This window comes from Podarcis liolepis (assembly GCF_965112155.1).
Source record: "Podarcis liolepis genome assembly, chromosome: 16".
In the NCBI taxonomy this organism is placed as follows: domain Eukaryota; kingdom Metazoa; phylum Chordata; class Lepidosauria; order Squamata; family Lacertidae; genus Podarcis; species Podarcis liolepis.
In genome coordinates, this window is record NC_139567.1 from 41644965 (window position 1) to 41670845 (window position 25881).

Here is a 25881-nt window from a genome sequence, read left to right on the forward strand (position 1 = left end):
TGTTGTGGGTCATCCCCCAAGTCGGCGAGTCTCATTTGACAACGGCAGCTTTCAGTGCCATGGGCCCAGTCCTGTGGAACTCTCTGCCACTGGAGACTCAGCAGGACCTTCTCTGCTAACTTTTAAGCACCTGCTGAAAATTTTTCCAATTCCACTAGGACTATGGAGGCAATTAAGAGTGCACCCTTCCACAATGGTTTGCTGCTGCTCGTTTTTAAGCTTTTTTGTGCTTTTACAATACACGTTTTACGTTTTCCTTGCTGTAAATCACTTTGATATGTATATTTATGCATATGGCAGCATACAACTTTTCCCACAAATAAATACCGATTAGCCGGTTGCGAAAACCATCAACAAGGAAAGTGATAAAAAGGTTTATTATAGAGGTTCCAAATCTCCCACCCTGCTCCTTTGGGGAGAGATGCCTGCAGAACGAACCAGGGTCCTGAGGTTCAGAAGGCACCTTCAACTTCGCATGGATCGCGCGACCTGCTTCCCAGTTCTCGAACCGCGGCCGGCTTCACAGCTTCCGGAGCTTTTGCAGGAGCATCGTTTGCAGCTCCTTGTTGGTGACGTTCTCCGCGATGGACTCCAGGAAGTGCCTCTCATTGGCCTTCCTCAGGGCGCTGCCAAGGGCCTCGTCAGCGTCGTAGAGCATCTCGTACTGCGAGAGGATCTCCAGGGAGAGGAGGAGGAGGGGCTCGCCCGTGCCGTCGTCCGGCAGCATGGCGGCCACGTGGAGGGCGTGGCAGAAGATCTGGACGTAGACGAAGGACAGCTCTCGTGTCACGTTGTTCTTCTCCTGGGACGGCTGCCACTGATTCCGGGCAATGCCTTTGACCGAACCCAGCAGATCAGACACGGCCAGGCAGTACAGCCGGGCCACGTGCCTCCACGCCTCCGCCGGCAGCCAGGTGGAGCCGCTGGCGCCGCAGAGGAACTGGAAGGCCCTCAGGAGAAGAACCGAGAACTGGAGATGGTAGGCAAACGGGCGGAAGTTCAGCAAGGGCAGGAACTGGACGTACTCCAGCGAATAAGGCACGTACAGCACTTCCTGGTCTAAGAGGCTCTGAACCACGCCAACCAGCCTCCGCCACTCGCTGTGGCTGCACCAGGGGAAGACCTGGACCAGGGCCACCAGGAAGCCTTTGCTGAAGAGGTTGACCTCCTCAGGGTTGTCCACGTTGACCGTGAGCAGTGCCAGCATCTCCTCCCGCAAGGCGGCAGAGACGCAGCAGCACTCCATCCAGGCCAGCAGGCCGCTGCCCGCGCCGTAATTCGGGAGCGGGCAGGACGTCCACTCTCCCTCCGGGAGCTTGCAGACCTCAAAGAGTGTGGCCGGGACCTCGTTCTTGAAGTGCTCCCCATAGATGCTCTTCAGGCGGAGCCCGACGGTCCAGTCCAAGGCAGCCACCTTCTTGTGCAGCCAAGCCACCGACTGCGCCCACAGCTCGGGCGACAGGGAGTCCTTCTGCGCCAAGAGGGCGTCGCAGAGCTGAGCTAGGTTGGCGGCCACCAAGTCCTTGGCTTCCAAGGAGAGGCAGTGCTGGTCTTGCGGCTCGTGCCAGTACTGGGCAAAGCCGTCGAGGAGCTTGCAGAGGCAGAAGAGGAGAGGGAAAGGGTGGCAGCTGTGGAGCCAGCTGCCCTCCTCGACGGGCAGCGGCACTTTCAGGACTTTGTTGAGGATCTGCAAGCACAGCTCGACGCAAGGGGAGCCCGCCTTCAGGAAAGGGAGGACGAGGGCCTGCGTCACCTCTGCCGGAGAGAGGAGAGGCCTTGCTCCGCTCGGCTGCAAGAGATAAACCAAGAACTCCAGGAACTGCTCCTTCTCCTTGGGCGACGAGAGGCGGTCCCAGACGGCTTCTTTCAGGCACCCCAGCAGCAGGCTGACGGGAGCTTCCTCCGAGTCCAGAGTCTCCCGGAAGCTCAGAGCCGGGAAGGAACACAGGATCTCCGCCAAGAACTGGTGCGTCCCCAGATTGGCCACGGCTAAGTTGCTCATTTTCTTGATGGTGGCCTCCGGGTTGAGGACGACCAGCCGGGAGACGGAAGCCACGGCCTTCTTCAAGCCTTCTCCGGAGGCGCTCTGGATGATCTGGTTGAAGGCCACGTTGAGGTCTTCCTGGAACCCCTCCGAGAAAGCCGGAGACACCTTAGAGAGGCCTCGCCTGCCCCAAGCAGCCAAAACACCCGAAATCACTTTGTTCTTATCGGGCAAGGGGAGGTCCATGTAGCACTCGAGCAGGACCCTCGCCACCGTGCCTTGCTGCTCCTGCTTCCCTGAGGGGTCGGCAGACGCCAACGTCTCCAGCAATTTCGAGACCAGCTCTGGTTCCCGGAACAGGTCTTTGTTCCGAACGAGGCAAGCGACCCACTCGTCTGTAAACGCCCAGCTTTTCTCTGAAGCAAAAAGGGAACACATCTCTTGGTGCCTGTCCATCTTTTTCTCAATGACCACCATGGCCACCGACGGCAGGAGGTCGCCACCGGCGCTCTTGCCCCACAACTCAGGGCTCACTTTCTTCAAGAAGCCTGCGATGAGGTCACCCAGCGCCGACATCTCCTGCGCAGCATCTCTGTTGTGGTCTTCCTGCTTGGAGCAGTCCGCCAGCTTCTTCTTGAGAGAAGCCAGGGCCTCCAGGAGCCGGTAGCTCTCGTAGCAGATCTGCTGGGGGTCGTTGAGCAGCTCCTGCAGAGCGGGAGACCACTCCTCCAGCAAGGCCCGGAGGAAGCCCACATCGACGGGCAGCGCTTCGCCCGGTGGCCTCGTGGCGTTCAGCAAGCTGATGCTCCTCTCCGCCTCTTTCACCTGCTCACTCAGTTCCTGCTTGCTGTATCGACCATCGCAGTCGCTGCTCCAGAGTGTTACCACGGAGGAGATCTTCTCCAAATAAGCCTGGACCGGCAGCGAGTCCGCCTCGCGCTGCACCGCAAGCGACACGGACAGCACGTCTGCCAGGTTGGCGAGAGCATGGCATTTCATCCTGGCTGGGTTGACGTTCTCCTTGATGAGCTTCAACCCTTCGGTCAAGACCGGGAGGACGCCAGCGGCCATGGAGGAACCTAGCAAAGATGGGGCGTCGCTCTTGAATCTCTTTGGGGGCTGCCCCACCTCGTCAGGCTCCGAGAGATACTGGTGGGACACCGAGCGGAAGAGGAGCATCAGCCTGTCCTCCTGCCCCTCCTGATGCTTCAGGATTTCCCACCAGACGTCCAAGAAGAACGAGACGTCGGCCGGGGAAGTTTCGTTGGCCACGTACCCCACAAAGGTCTCCAGCTCCTTCCGGCAGACGTGTTCCGGCAACACCAGCAGCAGCTGCGCGAACAGCCGTGGGGCGTTGATAGCCTTGAAGAGCTCAAAGAGGACAGTGTGGTTGATCTCCGGGATCATGTTGCTGGCAGAGAAGAAGACATCTTCCTTCCATCTCTGGTTGGCGGAGACCGAGGGCGACGAGAGAAGGATCTTGGACCAGAGGACCACGGCGGCTTTCCGCTTCCAGGCACCGGGCTCGGGCGGGTACGACGAATGGGACGTGCAGATCTCTTCCAGGGCGTCGATGATGGGCTTCCCCACTTGGGGCCAGTCGGACTTGGCCAACTCCGACAGCGGTTTGGGGTGGCAGATGCTGGAAGCCAGCAGGAACCCCCCGTGCAACACACTCAGTTCTCCGCAGATGGTCACCGGCCCTGTTTGAGCAAAGACAGGCATACTGAGAAGGCAAAGACCTGTATTTATCCATCCAGCCCTATACAGCCCACTCTGACTGGCAGCAGCACTCTTCGCTCCTGAGCAGAGACACATTGGAAGCTGCCTTATATAGGGTCACACCACTGGGTCCAAGTAGCTCAGTACTGCCCACACTGATTGGCAGCCGCTCTCCAGGGCTACAGGGAGAGGCGAATTCCCAGCCCTATCTGGAGTTGCTGGAGAATGAACCTCAGATGCCCTGCTGCTGAGCCTGAGACTTTCCCACCTACTCCACGATCCTTTGAGCTGGAAGCATGGAGATTCGAACCCAAGACCCTTCTGTGACAAACAGTGTTAGTCAACAGGACCCCACCTGTACCCTTTCAACGGTCTTGATCTATGGAAATGGCAGCAGTAAAAGTGCCACACAATAGTCGTTTTGCACTTGTATGGAATAGATTTTTCAGGATGGCAGCATCCAGTCTTTGGAACTCCCTGCCTCTTGATGTTAGACAAAGCCTTAGCTGCATTCTTTTTGCCACCTGCCAAAAACTATTTCCATTTAGGCGAGTGTTCCAGGGGGGGCATACATTTGAATCCGTTTCAGCTTAACAGCCAGTTTTAATTACCATATTTTTTGCTCTATAAGACTCTTTTCCCTCCTAAAAAGTAAGGGGAAATGTGTGTGCGTCTTATGGAGCGAATGCAGGCTGCGCAGCTATCCCAGAAGCCAGAACAGCAAGAGGGATCGCTGTTTTCACTGCGCAGCGATCTCTCTTGCTGTTCTGGCTTCTGAGATTCAGAATATTTTTTTTCTTGTTTTCCTCCTCCAAAAACTAGGTGCGTCTTGTGGTCTGGTGCGCCTTATAGAGCGAAAAATACGGTATATTTTCAATTTTTAAAGAAACCCCTTTTTTATTTCTACCTATCATTTTAATGTATATTTTTAATGTGGGGTGAGGTTATCTTTGGTAAACGCCTTACGAGACTTTGCTTACAGTTAAGTGGAAGACAAGTTTCCCCCAATAAAATAAAGAAAACAGATAACGCCATTGAGCACACCTGCTGCAGAGTGTGGCAGAATTTTATTTTATCTTAAAAGGAACTAAAGGGGAAAAGGAGCACCTGAGCTCGGGCAGAGCGCCTTCTGAAAGGCAACAGGGTTGTTTTGTCTGCTTTAGAGAAGAAGGAAACTTATCAATGCTTCTGAACATGTGCAAAGTTCTTCTCCCCTCTGAAGGGCACCATCGTTTCTTCAGAAAAGCAGATAGGCAAGGAAAGAAGGATGGTAACAGTAATTCGCTTAAGAACCACCATCAACTACTTTGTCATCATCTAGCTGACAATCATAACAACCCTGCCAGCAAGGCAAAGTCAGTCTTATAATCAGCCCGTATTCCAGGGATGCAGTGACTGAGCGAGAGAGACACCTGGCTTTGCTTAAGCCTCCAGCTGTTTTGGGACTACAACTCCCATCATCCCTATCTAACAGGACCAGTGGTCCGGGATGACGGAAATTGTAGTCCCAAAACATCTGGAGGGCTGAGTTTGGCCATGCCTGGAAGGCCACTAAATGGGCTCAGGGTTCAAACCAGAACCTTCCCTATTCATTTTGATTAATTTCATAAAACTGCTTGATTTTTGTGTGTGTGTATATACACACCCCCACACACATACATATATACACGTGTGTGTGGGTGTGTATACACACCCACACACCTCAAAACAGTTCACACACACAAAAAGAACAATAACATTGTACGGTTAAAAGCAGCTATTTAAAATGTCTAGAAGAGAGTTAAAATAGACGATACGCTTAAAACACACGTCCACTGGCTACACTTCTGGGTGGGCTTCCTTAAAATGTTTTTTTTTCCCAGGCTCTGAAAAGAGGGCAGTAGGAAGCGAGTTGAAAAGTGAGCGTGTTGCCCTCGCTAAAAGCCCGATTTCTTACAAATGCGCTCCTTGGCAGGAAAGGCCGCTTAAGAAAACCCAGTGCAGAACCCCCCTGAAACGAACAGCCTCGACCAAGTGGGCTCCGTTCATTCCAAAAGGGTCTACTCCGAGTAGCTGGAAGCGAGAGAGGAAGGCCAGCAGCCGCCCAACTACCTAGCTCCATGGCTTCGGGGCTGCCTCCTAGCCCGGCTCCGGCAGGCGAGGGGAAGGCGGCATGGCCGAGAACGGGGCTCCTCCGCCGCCTGCCCGCGCCGGGATCCTCGACGGCGGCAGCGGCTCGGGCGACGGCGCCCTCCGGGGCTCCGCAGTTGGAGACGGCGGCGGCGCCGTCCATTGTGCGCTCAGGGCGCACGGCACAAAGCTTTGGAGAGGGGCGCACGGGCAGGCTCGCCAAATTGCGCCACGCCGCCGCCGGCGCTGCAGCAGCAATCCTGTAGTTGCTTTCCAACCGCGCGGGCGCGCTGGATCCCGGCTCCTCCTCCCGGATCTCTCGGTCCCTGGGCGGATCCCTTTCCAGCCAGCGAGACGGGGCTGCGCAAGCAGAAGCGCCGTCGGAACAGCTACCTCTGCAGGCTCCTGCGCAACACTGCACGGCGCAAGGGTCGCCGAGCCGTCCTGCTGCCTGCCTACACCGGCTGGTAAAAAAAAAAAGCTCCTGGATGGAGGTTTTTTTCGGGGGGCTCTTTCTCTTCCTCCTTCCTTACTAGGAGTAGCAAGCGCCGGGGCTCCCCGATTGCAAAGCGAGAAAGGCGCCGGGGTTTGGAAATATTGGGACAGGAGACATTCGCCTCCAGCTCTCGACGTTTCGCACCTGCCATCTTTTAAATCGCCTCCTGGGGATAGCTTGAGGGAGGCGTCTCTGGGCATGTGCAGAGTGCTTTCTTGCATTTCTGTCTGCATGGTGGCACTGCAGAAGCGTTTGCAAGCAAATAGGACGCATACGGGTCGGCGCTCAGCCCCGCTGTATTTTGGGGAGTGGAGATTTAATCCTAGGCTGCCCCGGTCCCGATCCGAAACTCTAAAGGAGTGCATAGCTGTCAACTTTTCCCTTTTTTAAAGGGAAATTCCCTTATTCCGAATAGGATTCCTCATAGAATCATAGAGTTGGAAGAGACCACAAGGGCCATCGAGTCCAACCCCCTGCCAAGCAGGAAACACCATCAGAGCACTCCTGACATATGGTTGTCAAGCCTCTGCTTAAAGACCTCCAAAGTAGGAGACTCCACCACACTCCTTGGCAGCAAATTCCACTGTCGAACAGCTCTTACTGTCAGGAAGTTCTTCCTAATGTTTAGGTGGAATCTTCTTTCTTGTAGTTTGGATCCATTGCTCCGTGTCCGCTTCTCTGGAGCAGCAGAAAACAACCTTTCTCCCTCCTCTATGTGACATCCTTTTATATATTTGAACATGGCTATCATATCACCCCTTAACCTCCTCTTCTCCAGGCTAAACATGCCCAGCTCCCTTAGCCGTTCCTCATAAGGCATCATCTCCAGGCCTTTGACCATTTTGGTTGCCCTCCTCTGGACACGTTCGCAAGAAAAGGGAAATGTTGACAGCTATGAGAGGAGCGGAGAGTCTCCGGATGCTGATAGACTACAACGCCCATCATCCCTCGCTACTGGCCATTTTACTTGGGGCTCATGGGAGTTGTAGTGGCACAGCTGGAAGGCCACAGGGTTCCCCCTCCCATTGTTCGCCTCGTGTAGTCTAGGTCCTAGGAACATCGGCCATGCTGGTTGGCCCGACACCATCCAGACAAGCGTGTGTCTCTGTAGGCTACCAATATCTTTGAGGCATTGCAAAGAAAAAAGGCTCAACAGCTTTTCTGCCCAGACTTTCACTTTTTGAAATATGGCAACACTAGAATTACAGCTCTGCGAATCTGGAGCGAGGGGCCCTTTTACCTCTCTGGAACTCAGCCACCTTACAGGGGTGCTGTGTCAGAAGATAATTATAGGCGATGCATTTTTAAATCCATGAAAGGTCCTCCTGCAATTCATCACTGCTCTGTAATACTGCTCTGAGCAAAACACACACTGTTATTGTCATCATTATATTATTAGAACAACCTCACTGCTGTGATTTTTACGTCGTCTTAAACTGTCCTTAATATTGTGTTTTAATTACTGTAACCCTGGGCTGTTAAGAGTGAAGGGCAGGTTAATTAATTATTAATTAAATTATATTATTATTATTACGCCCTCCCATCAGATGTCAAAGCGATAAATAACTACCTGACATTTAGAAGACATCTTAAGGCAGCCCTGTTCAGGGAAGTTTTTAATCTGTGATATTTTACTGTATTTTTGGTTTCTATGGAAGCCGCCCAGAGTGGCTGGGAAACCCAGCCAGATGGGCGGGGTACAAATAAATTATTATTATTATTATTATTATTATTATTATTATTATTATTATTCCATAGAATGTATATCCCACTTGGTTGTAGAAATCCCCAGTTTACAAAAAGAATAAGATTACAAGTAAAAACAATTAAAACATTCAAAACATTTTGCAACAAACTGAACACGCATCAGCATTCCAAATATCTGGCTAGGCTTGTCTAAACAAAAATGTTTTTAGCAAGCGCCGAAAAGAGTATGGTGAAAATGCCCGCCTCGTATCACTAGCCAGGGAGTTCCAAAGTGTAAGTGCTGCCACACTAAAAGCTTGAGTTCTTACAAATGGCCGTTATGTGGCACCCGTCACAGGGCCAGTTCTGCAGATCAAAACAGCCAAGAGGGCATATACAGTCATACCTCGGGTTGAATACGCTTCAAGTTGAGCACGTTCGAGTTGCGCTCCGTGGCAACCCAGTACTAACGGAGCGCTTTACTTCTGGGTTTCGCCGCTTGCACATGCGCAGATGCTCAAAATGACGTCATGCGCAGAAGCAGCAAAAAACGACATGCGCGTACGCAGATGTCCCATCGCTAGTTACGTTTGCTTCTAGATGCGAACAGGGCTCTGGAACGGATCCCGTTCGTATCTAGAGGTACCACTGTACAGTGGTACCTCAGGTTACATACGCTTCAGGTTACAGACTCTGCTAACCCAGAAATAGTGCTTCGGGTTAAGAACTTTGCTTCAGGATGAGAACAGAAATCGTGCTCTGGCGGCACGGCAGCAGCGGGAGGCCCCATTAGCTAAAGTGGTGCTTCAGGTTAAGAACAGTTTCAGGTCAAGTACGGGCCTCTGGAACGAATTAAGTACTTAACCCGAGGTACCACTGTATGGGGTAAGGCGATGCTCATGATGATAATAATAATAATAATAATAATAATAATAATAATAATAATAGGCTCCTTTTCCTGCCCTCTGTATGGAACACAGGGACAGCCCTTTCAAGCATGACTTGCACCTGATCTCGAGAAAGGCCCTGTGCACAGGTCAGAAGGAAGGCGCGCTCATGACAACATGTCACAGGCTGAGCTTGAGAAAGCCCCTGGCCTGGTCTCGCAAGTGAAAGGGTCCGTCTCCGTCATGGATCTGCTGCACAAGAGGGCCGCCCCCTGCCTGGCCAGCCACGACCTAAACTCCAAAGCGACAAGTGAGGCAGGGAGCGACCACCGAGACCTTTCGGAGGAGGAGGCCGCTGAGGAGGTCCACATCACCAGGGTGGAGGAGCTGGAGAAGAAGGACAGCAGATGACTGCGGAGAGGGCTGCGCAGGACCCGGCTTCCAGGTCGCTTCAGTCATCTTCCGCCCCGACGATCTCTGGCGGTTAAGGCAATAAAGGGCCCCTTGAGAAGCTCTCCAGTGTCACCTTGCGGTATTTTGTCGTTTCAAATGGGGAGCGGTGCACTGGGCTTAGTTTTGTGGTACAGCCCTGCTAGGGTTGGAGGACTGTACCCGCCGTGGGGGTGGTGGCCTAAAAAGGAGCACCAAACCTGCTCCTTAAACCTTTTCCTGATGTGCTTAAGCAGCTTAGGGAGCAGCCTTCTATAGGTCAGACACTTTCTCCATCAAGGCCACTGCTGCCTGCTCTGACTGGCAGCTGCCGCCCATGTTTCAGATCTCATCACCTGCCGCTAACTAACCCCTTTAACCTGGAGGTGCTGAGGATCAAATTGTGGGAGCTTCTGCATGCAAGACAGGGGCATTTGTTTTCTGGCAACGGTCTGCTAGAATTTCTGGGTGCAGAGAATTTAGTAAAAATGCGGCACTTAAAAACATACATTTTGCAAGATAGAGTGGTACGGTCCCAACAATTTGGGGGAAGGGGGCCTGTCCTTTTAGACAGCAGGAATGCACAGTAGGATAGACTATCTATCTATCTATCTATCTATCTATCTATCTATCTATCTATCTATTGCTGGCTGAGTCGCACAGAAAAGTTCTCAAAGGGGTGTGTGCATTTGAAACACTGGACAGGACAGTGACATGCAGCGGCGTTTTGCTTTGGCGAATCATCACACTTTTGCAGGCTGCATCCGTAGCAGCCAAGAGGCCTCCCCCCTCTCCATGCACACACGAGAAAGGAACAGATTCAAAAGAGGAAGGAAGGATACCATAATTAATTTAATTAAAAGCGGAGGAGTTCCAAGCGATAGCAGCACTACTCATCCACGTGCGCAGAAAGTATGGCCGACGGCCTCCTTTCCCAGGTCCCCACAAAAGACACTGCCAACCAGGCGATTCCCCACCCAGGCTAAGCGGAAGGCTTTGGGGTGTTACGTTTGGCAAACCATTCGTGGCTCTTGTCGGCCGCCATCGCCTGCAGGAGAGTAGAGAAAAGCTGTGAGCCGCATCGCGGAGGAGAGAAGCTGAGCCCTTGGATCACCTTAAATTTGGAATAAACGTTGAAAGGGGGAGACTCACCTCGTCTAAGAGTTTCCCGCCGTTTGGGTCCACCTTGGAAAGCTCTCTGAAAGCCTCGTCCCCGACGAAGCAGATCTCGTGGCCGTCCTAAAGCAGGTTGAAGAGGAGGAACAGCAAGGGGGTCACCTGAAGGGAAGGCGACATTTGCCACGGCAGTCGCAGTCACTACTCAAGGGAGCTGGCAATTATTTGGGGGATCTACTGTCAGTTTGCATTTCTTAGTACAGAAGGTATTAATCTGATGTGTAGAGGTCTTTCCTGTTCTGCTTAGTTCAAGTGTTCTGGAAGGTTTCTTTCTACGTGAAAGAAACAGGCGGGTGGTTTCTGGTGTTTGGGTTATTCCTTCTGGGAGGCCGAGCACAGCTGGTTTAAACTGGTTCCTTATCCTTTCTTGTCAATGTCATTTTGACTATAATAGGCCAGGAGGAGCCTGGGTGCTGTTTCACACTTTCTCTTTTCTCTCTGTTCTGGTGTGGTGCTCTGTTCTGTATGCTATAGTGTCAAGGTTTAGTCTTATTATAAGTTATTGTTAAGTTTAAGATAAGACTGCTGTAACTGGATTTCTTATGGACTGTGCCAATCCTGAATGTATTGGATATGTGACCATTGTGCTCATTTGCCTTCAGCAGCAGTAAAGCTTTGCTGGGTGAAATTGCCTCTGGTTTATTTTTTGGGAACTCTGCAATGTATTAAAAATTTCCCTCCACGTGCACTACATATACAGGAACCCATAGAGATGGTAGAAGTCGGAAGTCCTCCATTTGGAGGTCTACAGCTTTGTCAATCGTTGCTCCAAGAAGAGGAATTCTCCTCTCTCAGGAAGGACTCCCTCTGCTAAACAGAGGCATTCCTTCACCTCTTGCACATAAGTAGGGAATGCTGCTTTGTGGGATCAGGGATAGGGGATCCTGTGGCCCTCCAGGTGCTGATGGACTACAACTCCCATCGCCCCTGACCACTGGCCCTGCTGCAACTGGGGCTGATGGGAGTTGGAGTCCAACGACACCTGGCCACAAAGCCCTCGTTCCTGACCTACATTGGAGGCACGAAAGCTGTTTTGAGGCTGCACTCACGGGATCCGCCAGGATGACCACTTGAACCGTCGCTTTCCCAGGTGTGTCCAGGCTCACGAGGGGCGTCAAGATCTTCTGGCCTTCCTTCGTCATCAAGGCTTCAATGCCGGGCAACTGGGGAGGACAAACAAAACGGGGAAGGGAAAATCAGAGTGCGAATGCGTCCATTTTGAGTGAGGGAACAGAAGAGGAAGCTCATTTCTCTTTTAGAAAATCTTTTGAGCACCTTTAATGAAATAAATCTAAAACTTGGATGCCAAATAGTTTTTGAAGAATCCCTTCCAGTTGTGTTTAAGGTGTAGTGGTTAGAGTGCCAGACTGGGAGCTGGGAGATCAGGGTTCAGGTCCTCACTTGGCCACAAAGCTCCTTGGGCGACTTTGGGACAGTCCCTGACTCTCAGCCTAACCTACCTGGCAGGGTTATTGTGGGGATAAAATGGGGAGGAGGAGAAGTATGGACGCCACCTTGTGCTCCGCAGAGGGAAGTTGGGATCCAGACGTCATCAAATAAATAAATAAGCCAAATGGATCCATTTACAGTAGTCAAGAACTAGCTGAATTAAGACTGTAAGAAGAGATTTAAAATAAACATTCACATTATTAGTATTAGAAAATGTGTAGAAGATAGAGAAATAATATGGTGTATTCATTGTTATTTTTATGTTTTTAGGTTTGATGTTATTGTATATGTTATTAGTAGTTTTTTCTTTTAGGAGGGAGCAAAGTGGGCGAAAGGAGAAACAAGTCAGAAGTTGGGGGAAGCCCAGGAGGGGAGGGACGCATAGTAAATGTTATGAATATGAGATGTATATAATGAATGAAAAAGGGAAATGGGAAAATTTTTTTAAAAGACTGTAAGAAGAAGGGGCAGCAGCCCCTCTAGCCCAGCACCCTGTTCTTACAGTGGCCTCCCAGAGGCCCCTGTGGGGATTCTGCAAGTGGGACCGAGCGCAAGAGAAACTCTCTCTTCTTGTGGATTCCAGGAACTGGCATTCAGAAGCATTGGGAGGCAGAGCCCAGTCATTGTGACTAGTAAACATTGGCAGCCTTTTCCTCCATGAAATTGTCCAATCTTTTGAAGCCAGACCTGCCACTGCAAGAGTGAGCACCACAGCTTCATTGGGTGCTGCGTGAAGAAGGACTTTAATGAACATATTGGTAGCCATTCATCATTTTTATTTATGAACAGGTGTCGCACGCCTTTCCCCACTAAGCATTTATTTCAAGGTAAAGTTGCCTTTGTCTTGTTGGGAATATTAGGAACCTGAGAAGCTGCCTGACTGAATGTCCAGGCCACCGGGCCTACCTCAGTGTTCTCTACTCTGACTGGCAGGGGCTCTGCAAGATTTCGTGCAGGAGTCTCTCCCAGCCCGACCTAGAGATGCTGCCAGGAACCGAACCCGGGACCTTCCATCTACCACTTGAGCGGCAGGCCCTTCCTGACAAATCTTGTAAGCAATCCCCACTGACCTCTTCCTTGGGGCAGGAGAAGGCGATCCTCCCAAAGGCTGCCCCGTGGTCCACGGCTTGGCCGATGCCCTGCAACTCCAGCTTACACTGGAAGGGGGAAATAAAAGGAAAGGAAATTAGGCCACTGGGTTTGCAACGAAGACTGGTGCCTCAGCAACAGCAACAGCAGAAGTGGGGCTTGTGAAGAGAGCAGTGACAACCATTTAAAGCACATGACTTCCCCGATGGAATCCTAGGAACTGTATAGTTTGTTAACAGTGCTGGGTAAGGTAAAGGGACCCCTGACCATTAGGTCCAGTCATGACCGACTCTGGGGTTGCGGCGCCCATCTCGCTTTATTGGCCGAGGGAGCCGGCGTACAACTTCGGGTCATGTGGCCAGCATGACTAAGCCGCTTCTGGTGAACCAGAGCAGCACACGCAAACACCGTTTACCTTCCCGCCGGAGCGGTACCTATTTATCTACTTGCACTTTGTGAGGTGCTTTCGAATTGCTAGGTTGGCAGGAGCAGGGACCGAGCAACGGGAGCTCAAATCCCCCATCGTAGGGATTTGAACCGCCGACCTTCCGATCGGCAAGCCCTAGGCTCTGTGGTTTAGACCACAGCGCCCGGTACCCAGTGCTGGCTTACTGAGAGCCATAGACGCCCAACCACTGCAGAAGCTGGAATGGTGACCCCTGTCTCTGCCACATATACCTGGAAGATGCCCTGAGGATCCCCTCAACTGCCTGGTGCCCCTTCAGCCTCACCTGGTTATCTCCATAGCCGAGCAGAGCCTTCTGCTTGTCTTCGTCCTTCTCGTACAGCTTCATGCCCAGGAACTTGGACCAGTAGTCCACAGATTTCTGCAGGCTGGACACGGCCAAAGTAACCTTCAGCACAGGATCTGGGAGGACGGAAGATCTTCAGGAATGGATGGGCTTTAGGCACAGGATTGAGGATTGCAAGAACTTTGGGGCTGGTGGCTGGTAGTTCCTCTCCCCAACTTTATTGTTATTCTTTAGAAAAACTGGTTATATATAGGCAACGCCTCTCCCCCACCTGCATTTACACAGGGGTTATGTTCTGGCCACTGCACGTCTCAGTGAAACTGCGTATATTTGAAACACCTTTTTAAAAGCTTGCAAAGACCCTATTCTGACCCAGTTCCATCCCTCCCCAGCCGAGTTCTGCTCCTTTTTGTGACATTTTTAGGTCACTTCCGGGGGTTTGGCACGATGAGCGTATGCACCGTCGCACACATATTGAACGCACGTCAATAGGGGGTTGCCTGTACTGCTGTTTCATTATTTTAAAAAATCTGAGCCGTTTGCAGCAATTGAACATAAAAAGAATGCGATGGAAGCCTTATCAAATACCGTATTTTTTGCTCTATAAGACTCACTTTTTCCCTCCTAAAAAGTAAGGGAAAATGTCTGTGTGTCTTATGGAGCGAATGCAGGCTGCACAGCTATCCCAGAAGCCAGAACAGGAAGAGGGATCGCTGCTTTCGCTGCGCAGCGATCCCTCTTGCTGTTCTGGCTTCTGAGATTCAGAATATTCTTGTTTTCCTCCTCCAAAATCTAGGTGCGTCTTGTGCGTTTTATAGAGCAAAAAATACGGTAGTTAAAATCAGAAATCAATTAGCAATTGTGGAAAGAGGTATTCTCAACTGCCTGCATAAGCTTGAAGGAAAAGAATTTTTTTCAGAAGGCCAAATCTCCACAGGCAGATGAACCACTGTTATCCTAACTACAGAGTATCATATGGCACCCCCTCTTTACCTTCCTTTGATGACGTTTTATCTTCCAGGAAGAACTTGTAGCCTCCTGGGGCTTCTGTTTCGTAGATGCCTGCTGAGATCTCTTTAAGCGGCCACTGCAGCTTTCTGGCACTGCTTACAGCCTGGCTAGACGCAATAGTCATCCCCTGGCATGGCAAGAAGAAGAAGACATTCACATTGACAATGTCTTGTTGTTGTTGTTTTAGTGTTTATAATATTAATTTGTAAGATGTGGATTTGTTTGTTTTTGTTTTGTTTTGTTTTTTAGTTTTCGAATGTTGATTTTTGTGTGTTGTGTATTGTTATCTTTTGATAGCTTTCGTGTTGTTGTTGTGTGGAAAATACTAATAAAATTCATGTAAAAATTAAAGAAGAAGAAGAAGAAGAAGAAGAAGAAGAAGAAGAAGAAGAAGAAGAAAGCCCCAGAATCCCAGCCCTGGATGACCTGGGGCCAATTGCTCTTTCTCAGCCTAACCTGCCCCACAGGGTTGTGTTTGCAATAAAATGGCAAGAGGAGGAGGGGGAAAACATGCTCGCCACCTTGACCTCTTTGGAGTAAAAGCGGGATATAAATGTAGGAGTTGTAGCAGTATAAAAAAATAACACCCTGCCACATTTGACCCCTGAAGTTTCTGAAGCTGCCCAAGCTGTTGGATAGGCTTCAGAGGTCTCACTTTCTGACCGGCCTCTGTTGACAAGACAATCTTTCTTTACATTTTTTTTCATTTCATAAAACTTATACACTGCTTGATTGCAAAAGAAAAACCCTCAAAGCACTTTACAGAAAGAATAAAATCATCAATAAGAAAAATTAACAATAATTTAAGACTTTCAAAAAGTTAAAATAAAAATCGACTAAGAACAGATTAAAACCGTCCTGGAATATTTTGATGGAGGGCATTGAGCAAGATCTTACTTAACTACAGATCCCATCCTCTGTGCCCATTGGTCATGCTTGCTGGTGCTGATGGGACTTGTAGTTTAGCAGCATCAGGAGGGCCAAAGGTTTCCTAACACCTGCAGTACCCCTAACCCTACCACAATCGAAGACTCCAAGTCTCAGAACACACAGTCCACGAAAGCTCACTGATCTAGTCCCTTTGCTATGCAAACTCCAAAGTCCCCAGAGCTTTTTACCTTTTCTAGAATGAGAAATGTGGCCCACCGCACTCCCAGGGACTACTCAGCGCTTTGTTCATTTCACCCGTTCTTTTGAGCAGAAACTAAGCCTTAGCGATCCCAGAACCAACGTACTTTGCAAACCTTCTCACTTATCAACCGAATGAAGCGGTGCCTACCAGGAAATCATTGCCGAGGCGGTAATCTCCGATTCCGTAATTGTAGGTTAGCTCCGCGACGAAGTGGTTGTCTTCTGGACCGTAGCCCACCATCGTTTTACTCCACTTGCCGTCATAGGGGCTAGAAACACAGCTGCCTTTTATTTGTATTGAAATAACTCAGGAGGAAAAAAAGCCTACATCTCCCACTCCTCTGGGGTTCTTCAGCTCACTCTGATGCCAATGTAAAGGTTCAACCTCCAGCATCTCTGGGTAGGGCTGAGCGAGACTCTTGCCTGAAACTCTGGAAAGCCACTGCCAGTCAGAGAGGGTAATAAAGGGCTTGATGGGCAGACATGCCAGGTCAGATTAAGGCAGCTTTTTCTATTCTATTCTAGCTTCCCAGCCTTCTGCTCTCATCAATGGCACACAACTCCTCTCCACCCACTCATTTGAAGGGCAGCATTCTACCCAGACACTGGCACTATACACAGGTAGAATTGTTGCGCCCGTCCCATGATGTCACGGAAGGTCAGCCAATGGGAAGCGAGGGAGCATTTATTTTGCAGGCACCATTGGCAAAAGAAGCTTGCGTTGCCAGGCAGCAGCACCTGCCTCAGAGCTCTCCACTCCTTTGGGGCTCCCGCCTCCGAACATTCAAGAGCAGGCCTAGGCAAACTCGGCCCTCCAGATGTTTTGGGACTACAACTCCCATCACCCCTGACCACTGGTCCTGTTAGCTAGGGATGATGGGAGTTGTAGTCCCAAAACATCTGGAGGGCCGAGTTTGCCTAGGCCTGCTCAAGAGTGTTGAGGGAAACGTCCGCTTTGATGAGAAACAATCAAAATGAAGACAACTTACCCGTTACAAGTGGCCTTGCAGCCTTCTTCAAATTCTTCATGCCTTAGAACCTGTTTGTTTAAGAAAAATAAGTTAACGTTCAGGCACAAACAAGAAGGCTTTTGACACTTTTGACGTGCATGGTTTGGAGACACTTTATTTTTAAAATTGTTTTTAATATTGCATTTTAACACAAGGCGCCCGCCCTGTGGAACGCCCTCCCTTCAGATGTCAAGGAAATAAGCAGGTATCTTATCTTTTAAAAGACATCTGAAGGCAGCCCTGTTTAGGGAAGTTTTTAATATTTGATGCTGTATTGTTTTTAACAGTTGGGAGCCGCCCAGAGTGGCTGGGGAAACTCAGCCAGATGGGCGGGGCATAAATAATATATTATTATTATTATTATTATTATTATTATTATTCCAAAGTGGTCTTAAACGCAACATGTGACTATACAGATAGAGTCACATGTTGCGTTTAAGATAACTTTGGAATAATAATAATAATAATTTATTATTTATGCCCCGCCCATCTGGCTGAGTTTCCCCAGACAGATATACAGAGATATACAGAGATTTTTTCCTGACGTTTGTTACTTGTATAAAATCAATGCATTCCTGAAAAACTAAGTGCGCCGCACTGCGGCGTAATCAGGAGCGACAAACGTTCACGAAAGCAAACGTAGGAAAGATTGGGCCAATGAGGCCGCCGTAATTAACTAGCCGCTCTAGGGAGAGACGCTGAAAAACCAAACCAACTCGTTCCCGCGTGGCTTGGTACCCTGGGGCACCCGTAGCCGTGACGTCACCCCTGCCTCAAAAAGCCCTCCCCCCAAGCTGCCAAGGCCGCTTCCTAACCGCCCACCGTCTCGCGCCCCCGCTTACGCGCATGCCCAGTACATCCCGGTAGAAGCGCGCGGTCTCGGCTCGGTCGCCCACTTTGAACACGAAATGCAGCGCCCGCCGAGCCTTCATAGTCAGGGGCCTTGTCTTTCTTCCCAAGCTCCACCTCACGCGCAAAGCCGCCCACACAGAAGTGCTTCGCGAGCAAGCGCGGTCGCCTGATTCAGGGGGTGGGGTTGCTTTTGTATTTACCCTCTCCCCTTTCTGGCGCGTGGGAATGACGTCACGACACGCCGGCTAAACCTGAGGCAACTTTTAAAATGAATTTTAGAAGCCTTCAAAAATAAGTTTTATCTTTTTCAAGAGCGCTGTCGCCTCAAATCTGACAGCGCTCTTGGAAAAGATAAGACTTATTTTTGAAGGCTTCGATAATTAATGCTTTTCCAAGAACGCTGAGTGGCGTCTCTATAACTTTATACATCTATGGTGAACACTATGTCGGGTGCGTCTTAAAAGTGTGAGCCCAGAAATCGCAACAATGGCTCTACAATGCCGTAGCTCTACAAGGGACTCTCAGCCAATGGCCGCTTCCGAATGTCCCCCGGAAGTTGCGAACAAACGTTTTTACGCCCCTCTTTCCATCTCTATGGCTTTTTAGGGCCGGTACATATACGTATAAAAAGGAAGTGTTGCCATTAGTGACGGAGATCTCGCGATAGTCTGAGAAGGGGAAGTCCCGCTCGACGCCCGCGCCAGTAACCAATATGGCGGCCTTCATGAGGGGAGCGCGAGCCCCCTTCTTGCTGCTCAGGCCGGCCTTGGGCAGCGCGGCCGGGCGGCGAGGGGTCCGCGCGCTGAAGAGGAGCCCCGTCCGCGTGCTGCCCTCCGTCGCGGAGACGCGGGAGGAGCAGCGACGGGTCGTCCCCGGCCCCCCTCAGCCCAAGGCCGGCCCTTCGAAGAAGCCTCGGGACCAGGCCGGCTGGGAGAGCAAGGCCCCAAAGGCAGCGGCCGCGAAGGAGGAGAAGGTGCCGGAACGCAAAGAAGCGGAACTTTGCTTCCAGAAGGCGCAATCCGGAGACAAGAGACTTAGGCAAGGCCACGCGTGCGCGCAAGGCATTCTGGGGGTTGTTGTTGGGCACGGGCGGAGGCCGGGAAGCGACGAATGGGAAAGGGACTACAACTCCCAAGAGCCACCAGGGCAGGCGAGAAAGGCTGCGCGCAAGGGCCTCTGGGAGTTGCAGTTCTGGGTGGATGGGAGCCAGAGAAGGATGGAAATGTTTGTTTGTTGTATTTAAACCCCACCCTTCCACCAGGGAGCAGGGTTCTTTCCCCATTTTATTCCCACACGAACCCTGTGAGGTTGATTAGGCTGGGAGAGCATGACTGCTTCACGGCTGAGATGATTTGAACTCTGGTCTGCCAGTGCCTAACCCAACATTCCAGCCGCTGCAGCACACTGGTTTCCTATAATAATAATAATAAAAATTAATAAAATTAAACTACTTGGAAAAAGTGCCAACTGTATATTAAAAGATTAGGCAGTCTTCTCTGTCTGCTGATTCGCAGTCTTGAGTATTTGCAGCGTGAAAGGAAAAACAGAAGGGAAGGGTGTTGTCGTCATTTAGACGTTTAGTCATGTCCGCCTCTCTGTGACCCCCTGGACCAGAGCATGCCAGGCACTCCTGTCTTCCACTGCCTCCCGCAGTTTGGTCAAACTCATGCTGGTACAGTGGTGCCTCGCAAGACGAAAATCCATTCCGCGAGTCTCTTCGTCTAATGGTTTTTTCGTCTTGCGAAGCAACCCTATTAGCGGATTAGCGCTATTAGCGGTTTAGCGGCTATTAAAGGCTTAGCGGCTTAGCGGCTAAAAGGCTATTAGCGGCTTAGAAAAAGGGGGGGAGCGGGAAAAAAATCGGAACACTCGCAAGACGTTTTCGACTTGCGAAGCAAGCCCATAGGGAAATTCGTCTTGCAAAGCAGCTCAAAAACGGAAAACCCTTTTGTCTAGCGGGTTTTCCGTCTTGCGAGGCATTCGTCTTGCGGGGCACCACTGTAGCTTTAAGAACACTGTCCAACCATCTCGTCCTCTGTCGTCCCCTTCTCCTTGTGCCCTCCATCTTTCCCAACATCAGGGTCTTTTCCAGGGAGTCTTCTCTTCTCATGAGGTGGCCAAAGTCTTGGAGCCTCAGCTTCACGATCTGTCCTTCCAGTGAGCACTCAGGGCTGATTTCCTTCAGAATGGAGAGGTTTGATCTTCTTGCAGTCCATGCGACTCTCAAGAGTCTCCTCCAGCACCATAATTCAAAAGCATCAATTCTTTGGCGATCAGCCTTCTTTATGGTCCAGCTCTCACTTCCATACATCCCAGTAGTGATGTATGGAAGTGAGAGCTGGATCATAAAGAAGGCTGATCGCCAAAGAATTGATGCTTTTGAATTATGGTGCTGGAGGAGAAGGGAAGGGTAGAGGAATGCAAACGAGCTGGGTTATTCGCCCCCTTGCAATGATGCTCTCTGGCAAGCAAGGCAGTGCAACTTCCCAATGTCCCTAAGTCCACGTGGCTTTCATTTAGTCAGTCTTCCATGTGGCTCTTGAAGCAGGGTAAGTTTTCCTTCCCTCCCTCACCATAGATACACATCCTCTCTAGTTTTTTTTTTGGGGGGGGGGTTGGCAGAAAAAGGCTGCAGAAGGATTTGATGGAGATTGGATGGGTTGATACAGAAAGCTGCCTTATAGCAAGTCAGAGCATTCCCGTCCATCTAGCTCAGAATTGTCTGCACTGCCCAGCAGTGACTTTCTATGACTTCAGGAAGGCAACACTCCCAGGAGATGCCAGGAATTGAACCTGGGGCCTTGTGAATGAAACACTGAGGCTGTACCGTGGAGCTACAACCATTCTCCTGGTATTGGGGGGCTTGTTGTAAATGGAAACAGTTGTGCACACTTTGGATTTGTTTCTGTTGGAAGAACCACCTCTGGTTGAGCAGCCTGATGTGCTCTATCGCTTTTGGTGGTTGTCATTTTTTGGGGGTACAGATAACATTTGTCAACCAGCCTGGGGAAGAAAAGTTTGTGGGCTTGACGGATCTGTTTCTCTGCAGCAAAGTGGTGACACTTGCCAAGTCCAGGTCGTTTCGCGAGAGACATGGGAAGATCCTGCTGGAGGGCAGGCGACTCATCGCCGACGCGCTGGCAGCTGGCGCCGTTCCCCAGACACTCTTCTTCAGTGCCATAGAGCATTTGAAGGAGCTGCCAGTGGACAAGCTGAAAGGCGTCAGCCTTGTCAAGGTGAAGTTTGAAGACCTCAAGACCTGGTCTGATGTCATCACATCTCAGGGTGTGATTGGTAAGTTCATCAGGAACGTAGGGAGGCTGCCTTATACACAGGCAGGCCATTGGTCCCTCTGAGCTCAGTAACATTCACACTGGCTGGCAGCAGCTCTGCAGGGTCTCAGACAAGAGGATATTCCCAGCCCAAGCTGGAAGTGCTGGAAATTAAACCAGGGAGAGGCTGATACAGTGGTACCTCGGGTTACATACGCTTCAGGTTACAGACTCTGCTAACCCAGAAATAGTACCTTGGGTTAAGAACTGTGCTTCAGGATGAGAACAGAAATCATGCTCCAGCGGTGCAGCAGCAGTGGGAGGCCCCATTAGCTGAAGTGGTGCTTCAGGTTAAGAATAGTTTCAGGTTAAGAATGGACCTCTGGAACGAATTAAATACATAACCAGAGGTACCACTGTACTTTGTCTCGGAGTCACAGCTCTTTTCCTAAAATTAAAACAAGATTCTAGTCCTTATGAGGAGCTGGTTTAAAGAGGAACATGGGCAGCTGCCTCATACTGAGTCAGACTGTATTGACCCATCTAGCTCAGTAGTGTCTACACTGACTGGAAGTGGCACTCCAGAATTTCAGGCACTCATGGGGTGTGTGAAGCAGGGCCAGTAGGGAGTGTGGCCTGGGGAGAGGCTTTGGGAGGGTCTCGAGGGGCCCATTTGAGGCTGCGGGTCCACCCTTGTTCTAAAGGAATCTTCCCTGACTGCATTTCCTCCAGGAATCTTCTCCAGACCAGACCACGCCAAAATGGCGTACCCAGAAGTCCAGCGAGAACATGCGCTGCCCCTCTCTCTGATCTGTGACAACGTCCGCGACCCAGGGAACATGGGCACCCTCCTGAGATCAGCAGCTGGAGCAGGCTGCAGCAGGGTGCTGCTTCTTAAAGGTGGGGAGCATCACTCTATCGATAGATCAGAGCTGGGTTCCAATTCCGCTTCTGCTCCTTGGGGCAGGACCTGTTTGGGGTCTTCCCAGAGGCAGCTGGTTGGTCCCACAAGAGGCAGTGACTGCCTCCAACCTGGACAGCTTTAAGAGAGAGAGAGGCAGAAACTGCAACATGCCTTTGAATAACAGTTGCTGGAAATTGCAGGTGGGGAGAGGGCTCAGAAATATTACCTGTCCCTGCTCTCAGGCTTCTTTCTCTGCATTCTGTGGCCTGATGGGAATTAATTGTCCCAAACTTGAAGGCATCAGGCTGGGAAAGGTTTATATAGAATAGAACCTGATGGTTTTGGGGCGGTTTGGCTCCAAGGAGATAAGACTGATGGGTAACGGAGTTTTCTTAATCAAGAAGCCTGTTGCCATTAACCCTTTAGCAAAGCAGCTTATGTTATGACACATTTCCAAACCTATGGCTGTAAGATATGGCGGGCATCTCCAAAGCTGACCTGACTCATGGACTTGGTAAGGCTCCAGATATGCAAAAGGGGCAGGCTTTGCTTCTGGAAAGCTTCCTCCTTTAATCTTTTAAAGAGATCTGTGGAATTGGGATTGCAACCGCTTTCATCAAATGAGAATCCCTCCCTCCCCAGAGGAAGTTTACTTTTCTATCTACATTTTTGAAGCATTTGTTACAATTACAAAACAGCAACACATGCCTTTGGGCTTTGCAATCTCAAAGTCACAACATAAAAGGAAAAAGGGATGGGGAGGGTAGAGGAAAAAAAATCAGAGTTCTTTTAGGGCCAACTGAACCTGAGTCAGTGTCTTAGCAAACCCTAGTGGTCCAGTTTCTCGCTGGCAGCTGCTGAGTGGCATCTGAAGAGGCTCCTTGAATGAGGAGTGCTTAAGTGGGCTGTGCCTTTCTCATCTACCAGCAGGGCTGCTAGCTATCCATGGCTGCTGCTCATGCCAGCAATGCTTGGCTCCACTGTCAAAGGCAGTCAGGCATTCCTGAAGGCTCACAGGGAGAATGCACTGGCTCTTGAATCCTGAGTTCCTTTTTTTGTGTATTGGATCAGATTGTTATAAGGTGTGCGATCTTTGCTGTTTCTTCAGCTTGTAAACCACCTTGTGTATAGCAATATAGAAAGGAGGTATACAAATTAAAAATTAAAAGCAAAATGAAATGCTAACACAGAGCTGTCATTATTAGCTGGCTGCTTAAAATATTTTTAGGTCAGCAGTGTGTCATTCTCTCTTTTATTTTTTTAAAAATTAATTTTCTTTTCTCTCATTACATATATACTTACAACATACAGCATACATAACCATCTCTCCCTCCCCCCTTTTGGACTTCCCTCAACTTCCATTTCTGATTTACTAACCTCATTAGTATATTTTGCTATTTTCTAAAAATGTCATATTTATCTATTCACTATCCATAAAATTGTGAATGTTTATTTAAATCCTACCATCAGGTCAAAATTCTTTCTTTGTTTCTGCAAATATAATATAAAAGGTTCCCACTCTTTTTCAAAGTCCCTATTGTCCTAAAGGTAAAGAGACCCCTGACCATTAGGTCCAGTCGTGACCGACTCTGGGGTTGCGGCACTCATCTCGCTTTATTGGCCGAGGGAGCCGGCGTACAGCTTCCGGGTCATGTGGTCAGCATGATTAAGCTGCTTCTGGCAAACCAGAGCAGCGCACGGAAACGCCGTTTACCTTCCCACCGGAGCAGTACCTATTTATCTACTTGCACTTTGACGTGCTTTCGAACTGCTAGGTGGGCAGGAGCAGGGACCGAGCAACAGGAGCTCACCCCATCGCAGGGATTCGAACCGCCGACCTAACCCACAGCGTCACCCGCGTCCCACCCCTATTGTCCTAGCAGTGTGTCATTCTCCACAAGACTGCGCCAGACTCTTCTAACATTTCTCCTTCGCACTCTCCAGGCTGCGTCGACGCCTGGGAGCCCAAAGTCCTCCGGGCAGGGATGGGAGCTCACTTCCGCCTCTCCATCCTTTCCGACCTGGACTGGGGGGTCCTGCCAAGCTACCTCCTCCCCGACAGCTGTGTGCATGTGGCCGACTGCTCCCAGGCACAGGCCACACCGGCAGTGGCAGAGAACGCCGCCAGCCATGGCTGGGCCTCCCGCCCCTACAACCTGAAGGCGAAGCCGCCTCTGCAGGATTGGGACCGTGATTTGGACGGCAGCGAAGACGAGGGGCAAGAACCGGGCCGGCTGGAAGTCCAGCCTTACTCGGAGCCCTGGATGGAGGGTCCTGCGACAGCGGTGGTAATCGGTGGGGAGACCCACGGCGTGAGCAAGGAAGCCAGGCAGCTGGCCCTGAGCACTGGGGGGAAGCAGCTGGTCATCCCGGTGGTCCCTGGCGTGGACAGCTTGAACTGTGCCATGGCTGCCAGCATCCTCCTCTTCGAAGGAAAGCGGCAGATGAAGCTGTCAGAGGCAGGGAGAAACCCCGTTTCCGGGATCTGGCAGAACTGTTGAGGAATAGATGCCGGAGTCTTGCCTGTGGGGGTGTTCAGAGAAACAAACATTGCCCTTTGGCTTTGGCCCCTCCATCTTGGAGAGCCAATTCTCTCTGACTTGGTTGCCGAAGAGAACGGAAGTGAACAGGAAGGGAGGGGGCAAGTGTCTTTTAAGAGACTGTAGTTTACAAAAGGCTGTTTGCCAAGAATGGCTCTCTTGGGGAGGCAAGTGTGATTGCAAGAAAGCCCAGCAGAAACATTCAACCCCATTTTTACACTTTTTCTGCTTCATTCGGTTGTTTTCCCACACTGCATCACTGGGGCTTATGGGGGCATATGTACGTGGCGTGCCTGTGCATTTGAATTCCTTCCACCCTGGGTGGGAAAACAAAAAACACAGGTCCCTGCATCTAGAAAACCAGCACTTCAGGGGGAAATGTTTGGATCTTTCCTTGAGGTTCTAGCTAACTCCATGCAGGGATACTTTGATAGGAAAAACAACAACAACTATAGAGGGACATTCCAGAATAGGACCCTGCCCCAAGTGCACATACCTGGCTGGCTAAAGTGGTACAATCCAGACTCTCACATCTTGCATGCGTTTTGAATTCTGAAACTCAGAGATAACAAAGAAAGCTTTTGCCTTGGGCCTGGAGGCCCTCACCCTGTGAAGCTGGCACAAAATCAATGTAGCCAAGCGCCCCAGGGCTGTGGCATCTGCCAGCGTGTACTTTTTAAAAAGTCGGCTTCATCCCCACCCCATCTTTTTTCCCCCTCCTCCCTTTCCTGGCAGCGAAGGTGCATTGCTGGGTCCGTGACTCAGCCTCTGGCACAGCTTCTAGGGTGACCTCACCAGGTCCTCTCTGATCCCTTGCCAAGGGCACGGCGCAGCTTGTCGCCTCTGGCGGGCGACCTCAAGCTGCCACAAGCTCCCTTGCCGTAGTCCCTCCTCACAATGCAATGTGTTTGTTCAGGCCTTTTTCCGGTTGGTGACTCTTTCTCCTGCTGAATGACCCTTCCTGGCTGAGCCTGTAAACTCCTGATTTTTTGGGGGGGGGATCTCCATCTATTTCCTTCCTAGCCCTCCCAATCTCTTCTTTTGTCAAATAAGATGTTCAGGTTTCTTACCCAGATAGCGTTTTAGTGCATTAAGCCAGTAAGTTAAAAGACAAATCTGCCAAACGGCCATCCTGGTTAAAGATCAAGCTTTTAAATCTCTTTCTGATGGGAAAAGTGATCTTCCCATTGTTTATGCGGAGACCAGAGTTGTACAGAATAAATTCTGGATTTGCTCCCCTCTCTCTTTGTTGAGTGTATTTCTAATAAGCCACGGAGGCTTCTCCTCATTTCAGACTGCCAGCAAGGTTTAAACGTTCTGTAAAAGCCAGTTTGGACTGACAGGTGGCTGCTCTGCTCTGCCCACCCTTAATGGAAGCCTGA

General features: G+C 50.4%; 3 protein-coding genes and 1 long non-coding RNA gene across 4 annotated transcripts; 2 read left to right on the forward strand and 2 right to left on the reverse strand.

Moving 5' to 3' along the window:
• Positions 1-358: 358 nt before the first annotated feature.
• On the reverse strand, positions 359-5978 carry GEMIN4 (gem nuclear organelle associated protein 4; the record flags this gene model as incomplete). Its single annotated transcript, XM_083479794.1, has 2 exons — positions 359-3687; positions 5798-5978. 2 exons carry the CDS (start codon positions 5976-5978, stop codon positions 521-523), a joined length of 3348 nt encoding a protein of 1115 aa, XP_083335920.1. The 3' UTR covers positions 359-520.
• Positions 5979-6142: 164 nt separating this feature from the next.
• Positions 6143-9399, forward strand: LOC310695527. Its single transcript, XR_014520101.1, has 2 exons — positions 6143-6282; positions 8978-9399. It is a non-coding gene; the product is annotated as an uncharacterized lncRNA (long non-coding RNA).
• Positions 9400-10146: 747 nt separating this feature from the next.
• On the reverse strand, positions 10147-17988 carry GLOD4 (glyoxalase domain containing 4). The gene is made up of 9 exons (XM_083480117.1): positions 17774-17988; positions 16911-16960; positions 16070-16190; positions 14773-14917; positions 13759-13895; positions 13009-13095; positions 11539-11652; positions 10466-10552; positions 10147-10361 (listed from the first exon to the last, which is right to left on the reverse strand). The coding sequence occupies exons 1-9, from the start codon at positions 17861-17863 to the stop codon at positions 10296-10298; spliced, it is 897 nt and encodes a 298-aa protein (XP_083336243.1). The 5' UTR covers positions 17864-17988; the 3' UTR covers positions 10147-10295.
• A 446-nt stretch (positions 17989-18434) lies between these two features.
• On the forward strand, positions 18435-25740 carry MRM3 (mitochondrial rRNA methyltransferase 3). Its single transcript, XM_083480062.1, has 4 exons — positions 18435-18821; positions 20833-21077; positions 21788-21955; positions 23904-25740. The coding sequence occupies exons 1-4, from the start codon at positions 18496-18498 to the stop codon at positions 24458-24460; spliced, it is 1296 nt and encodes a 431-aa protein (XP_083336188.1). The 5' UTR covers positions 18435-18495; the 3' UTR covers positions 24461-25740.
• The last annotated feature ends 141 nt before the right edge of the window (positions 25741-25881 follow it).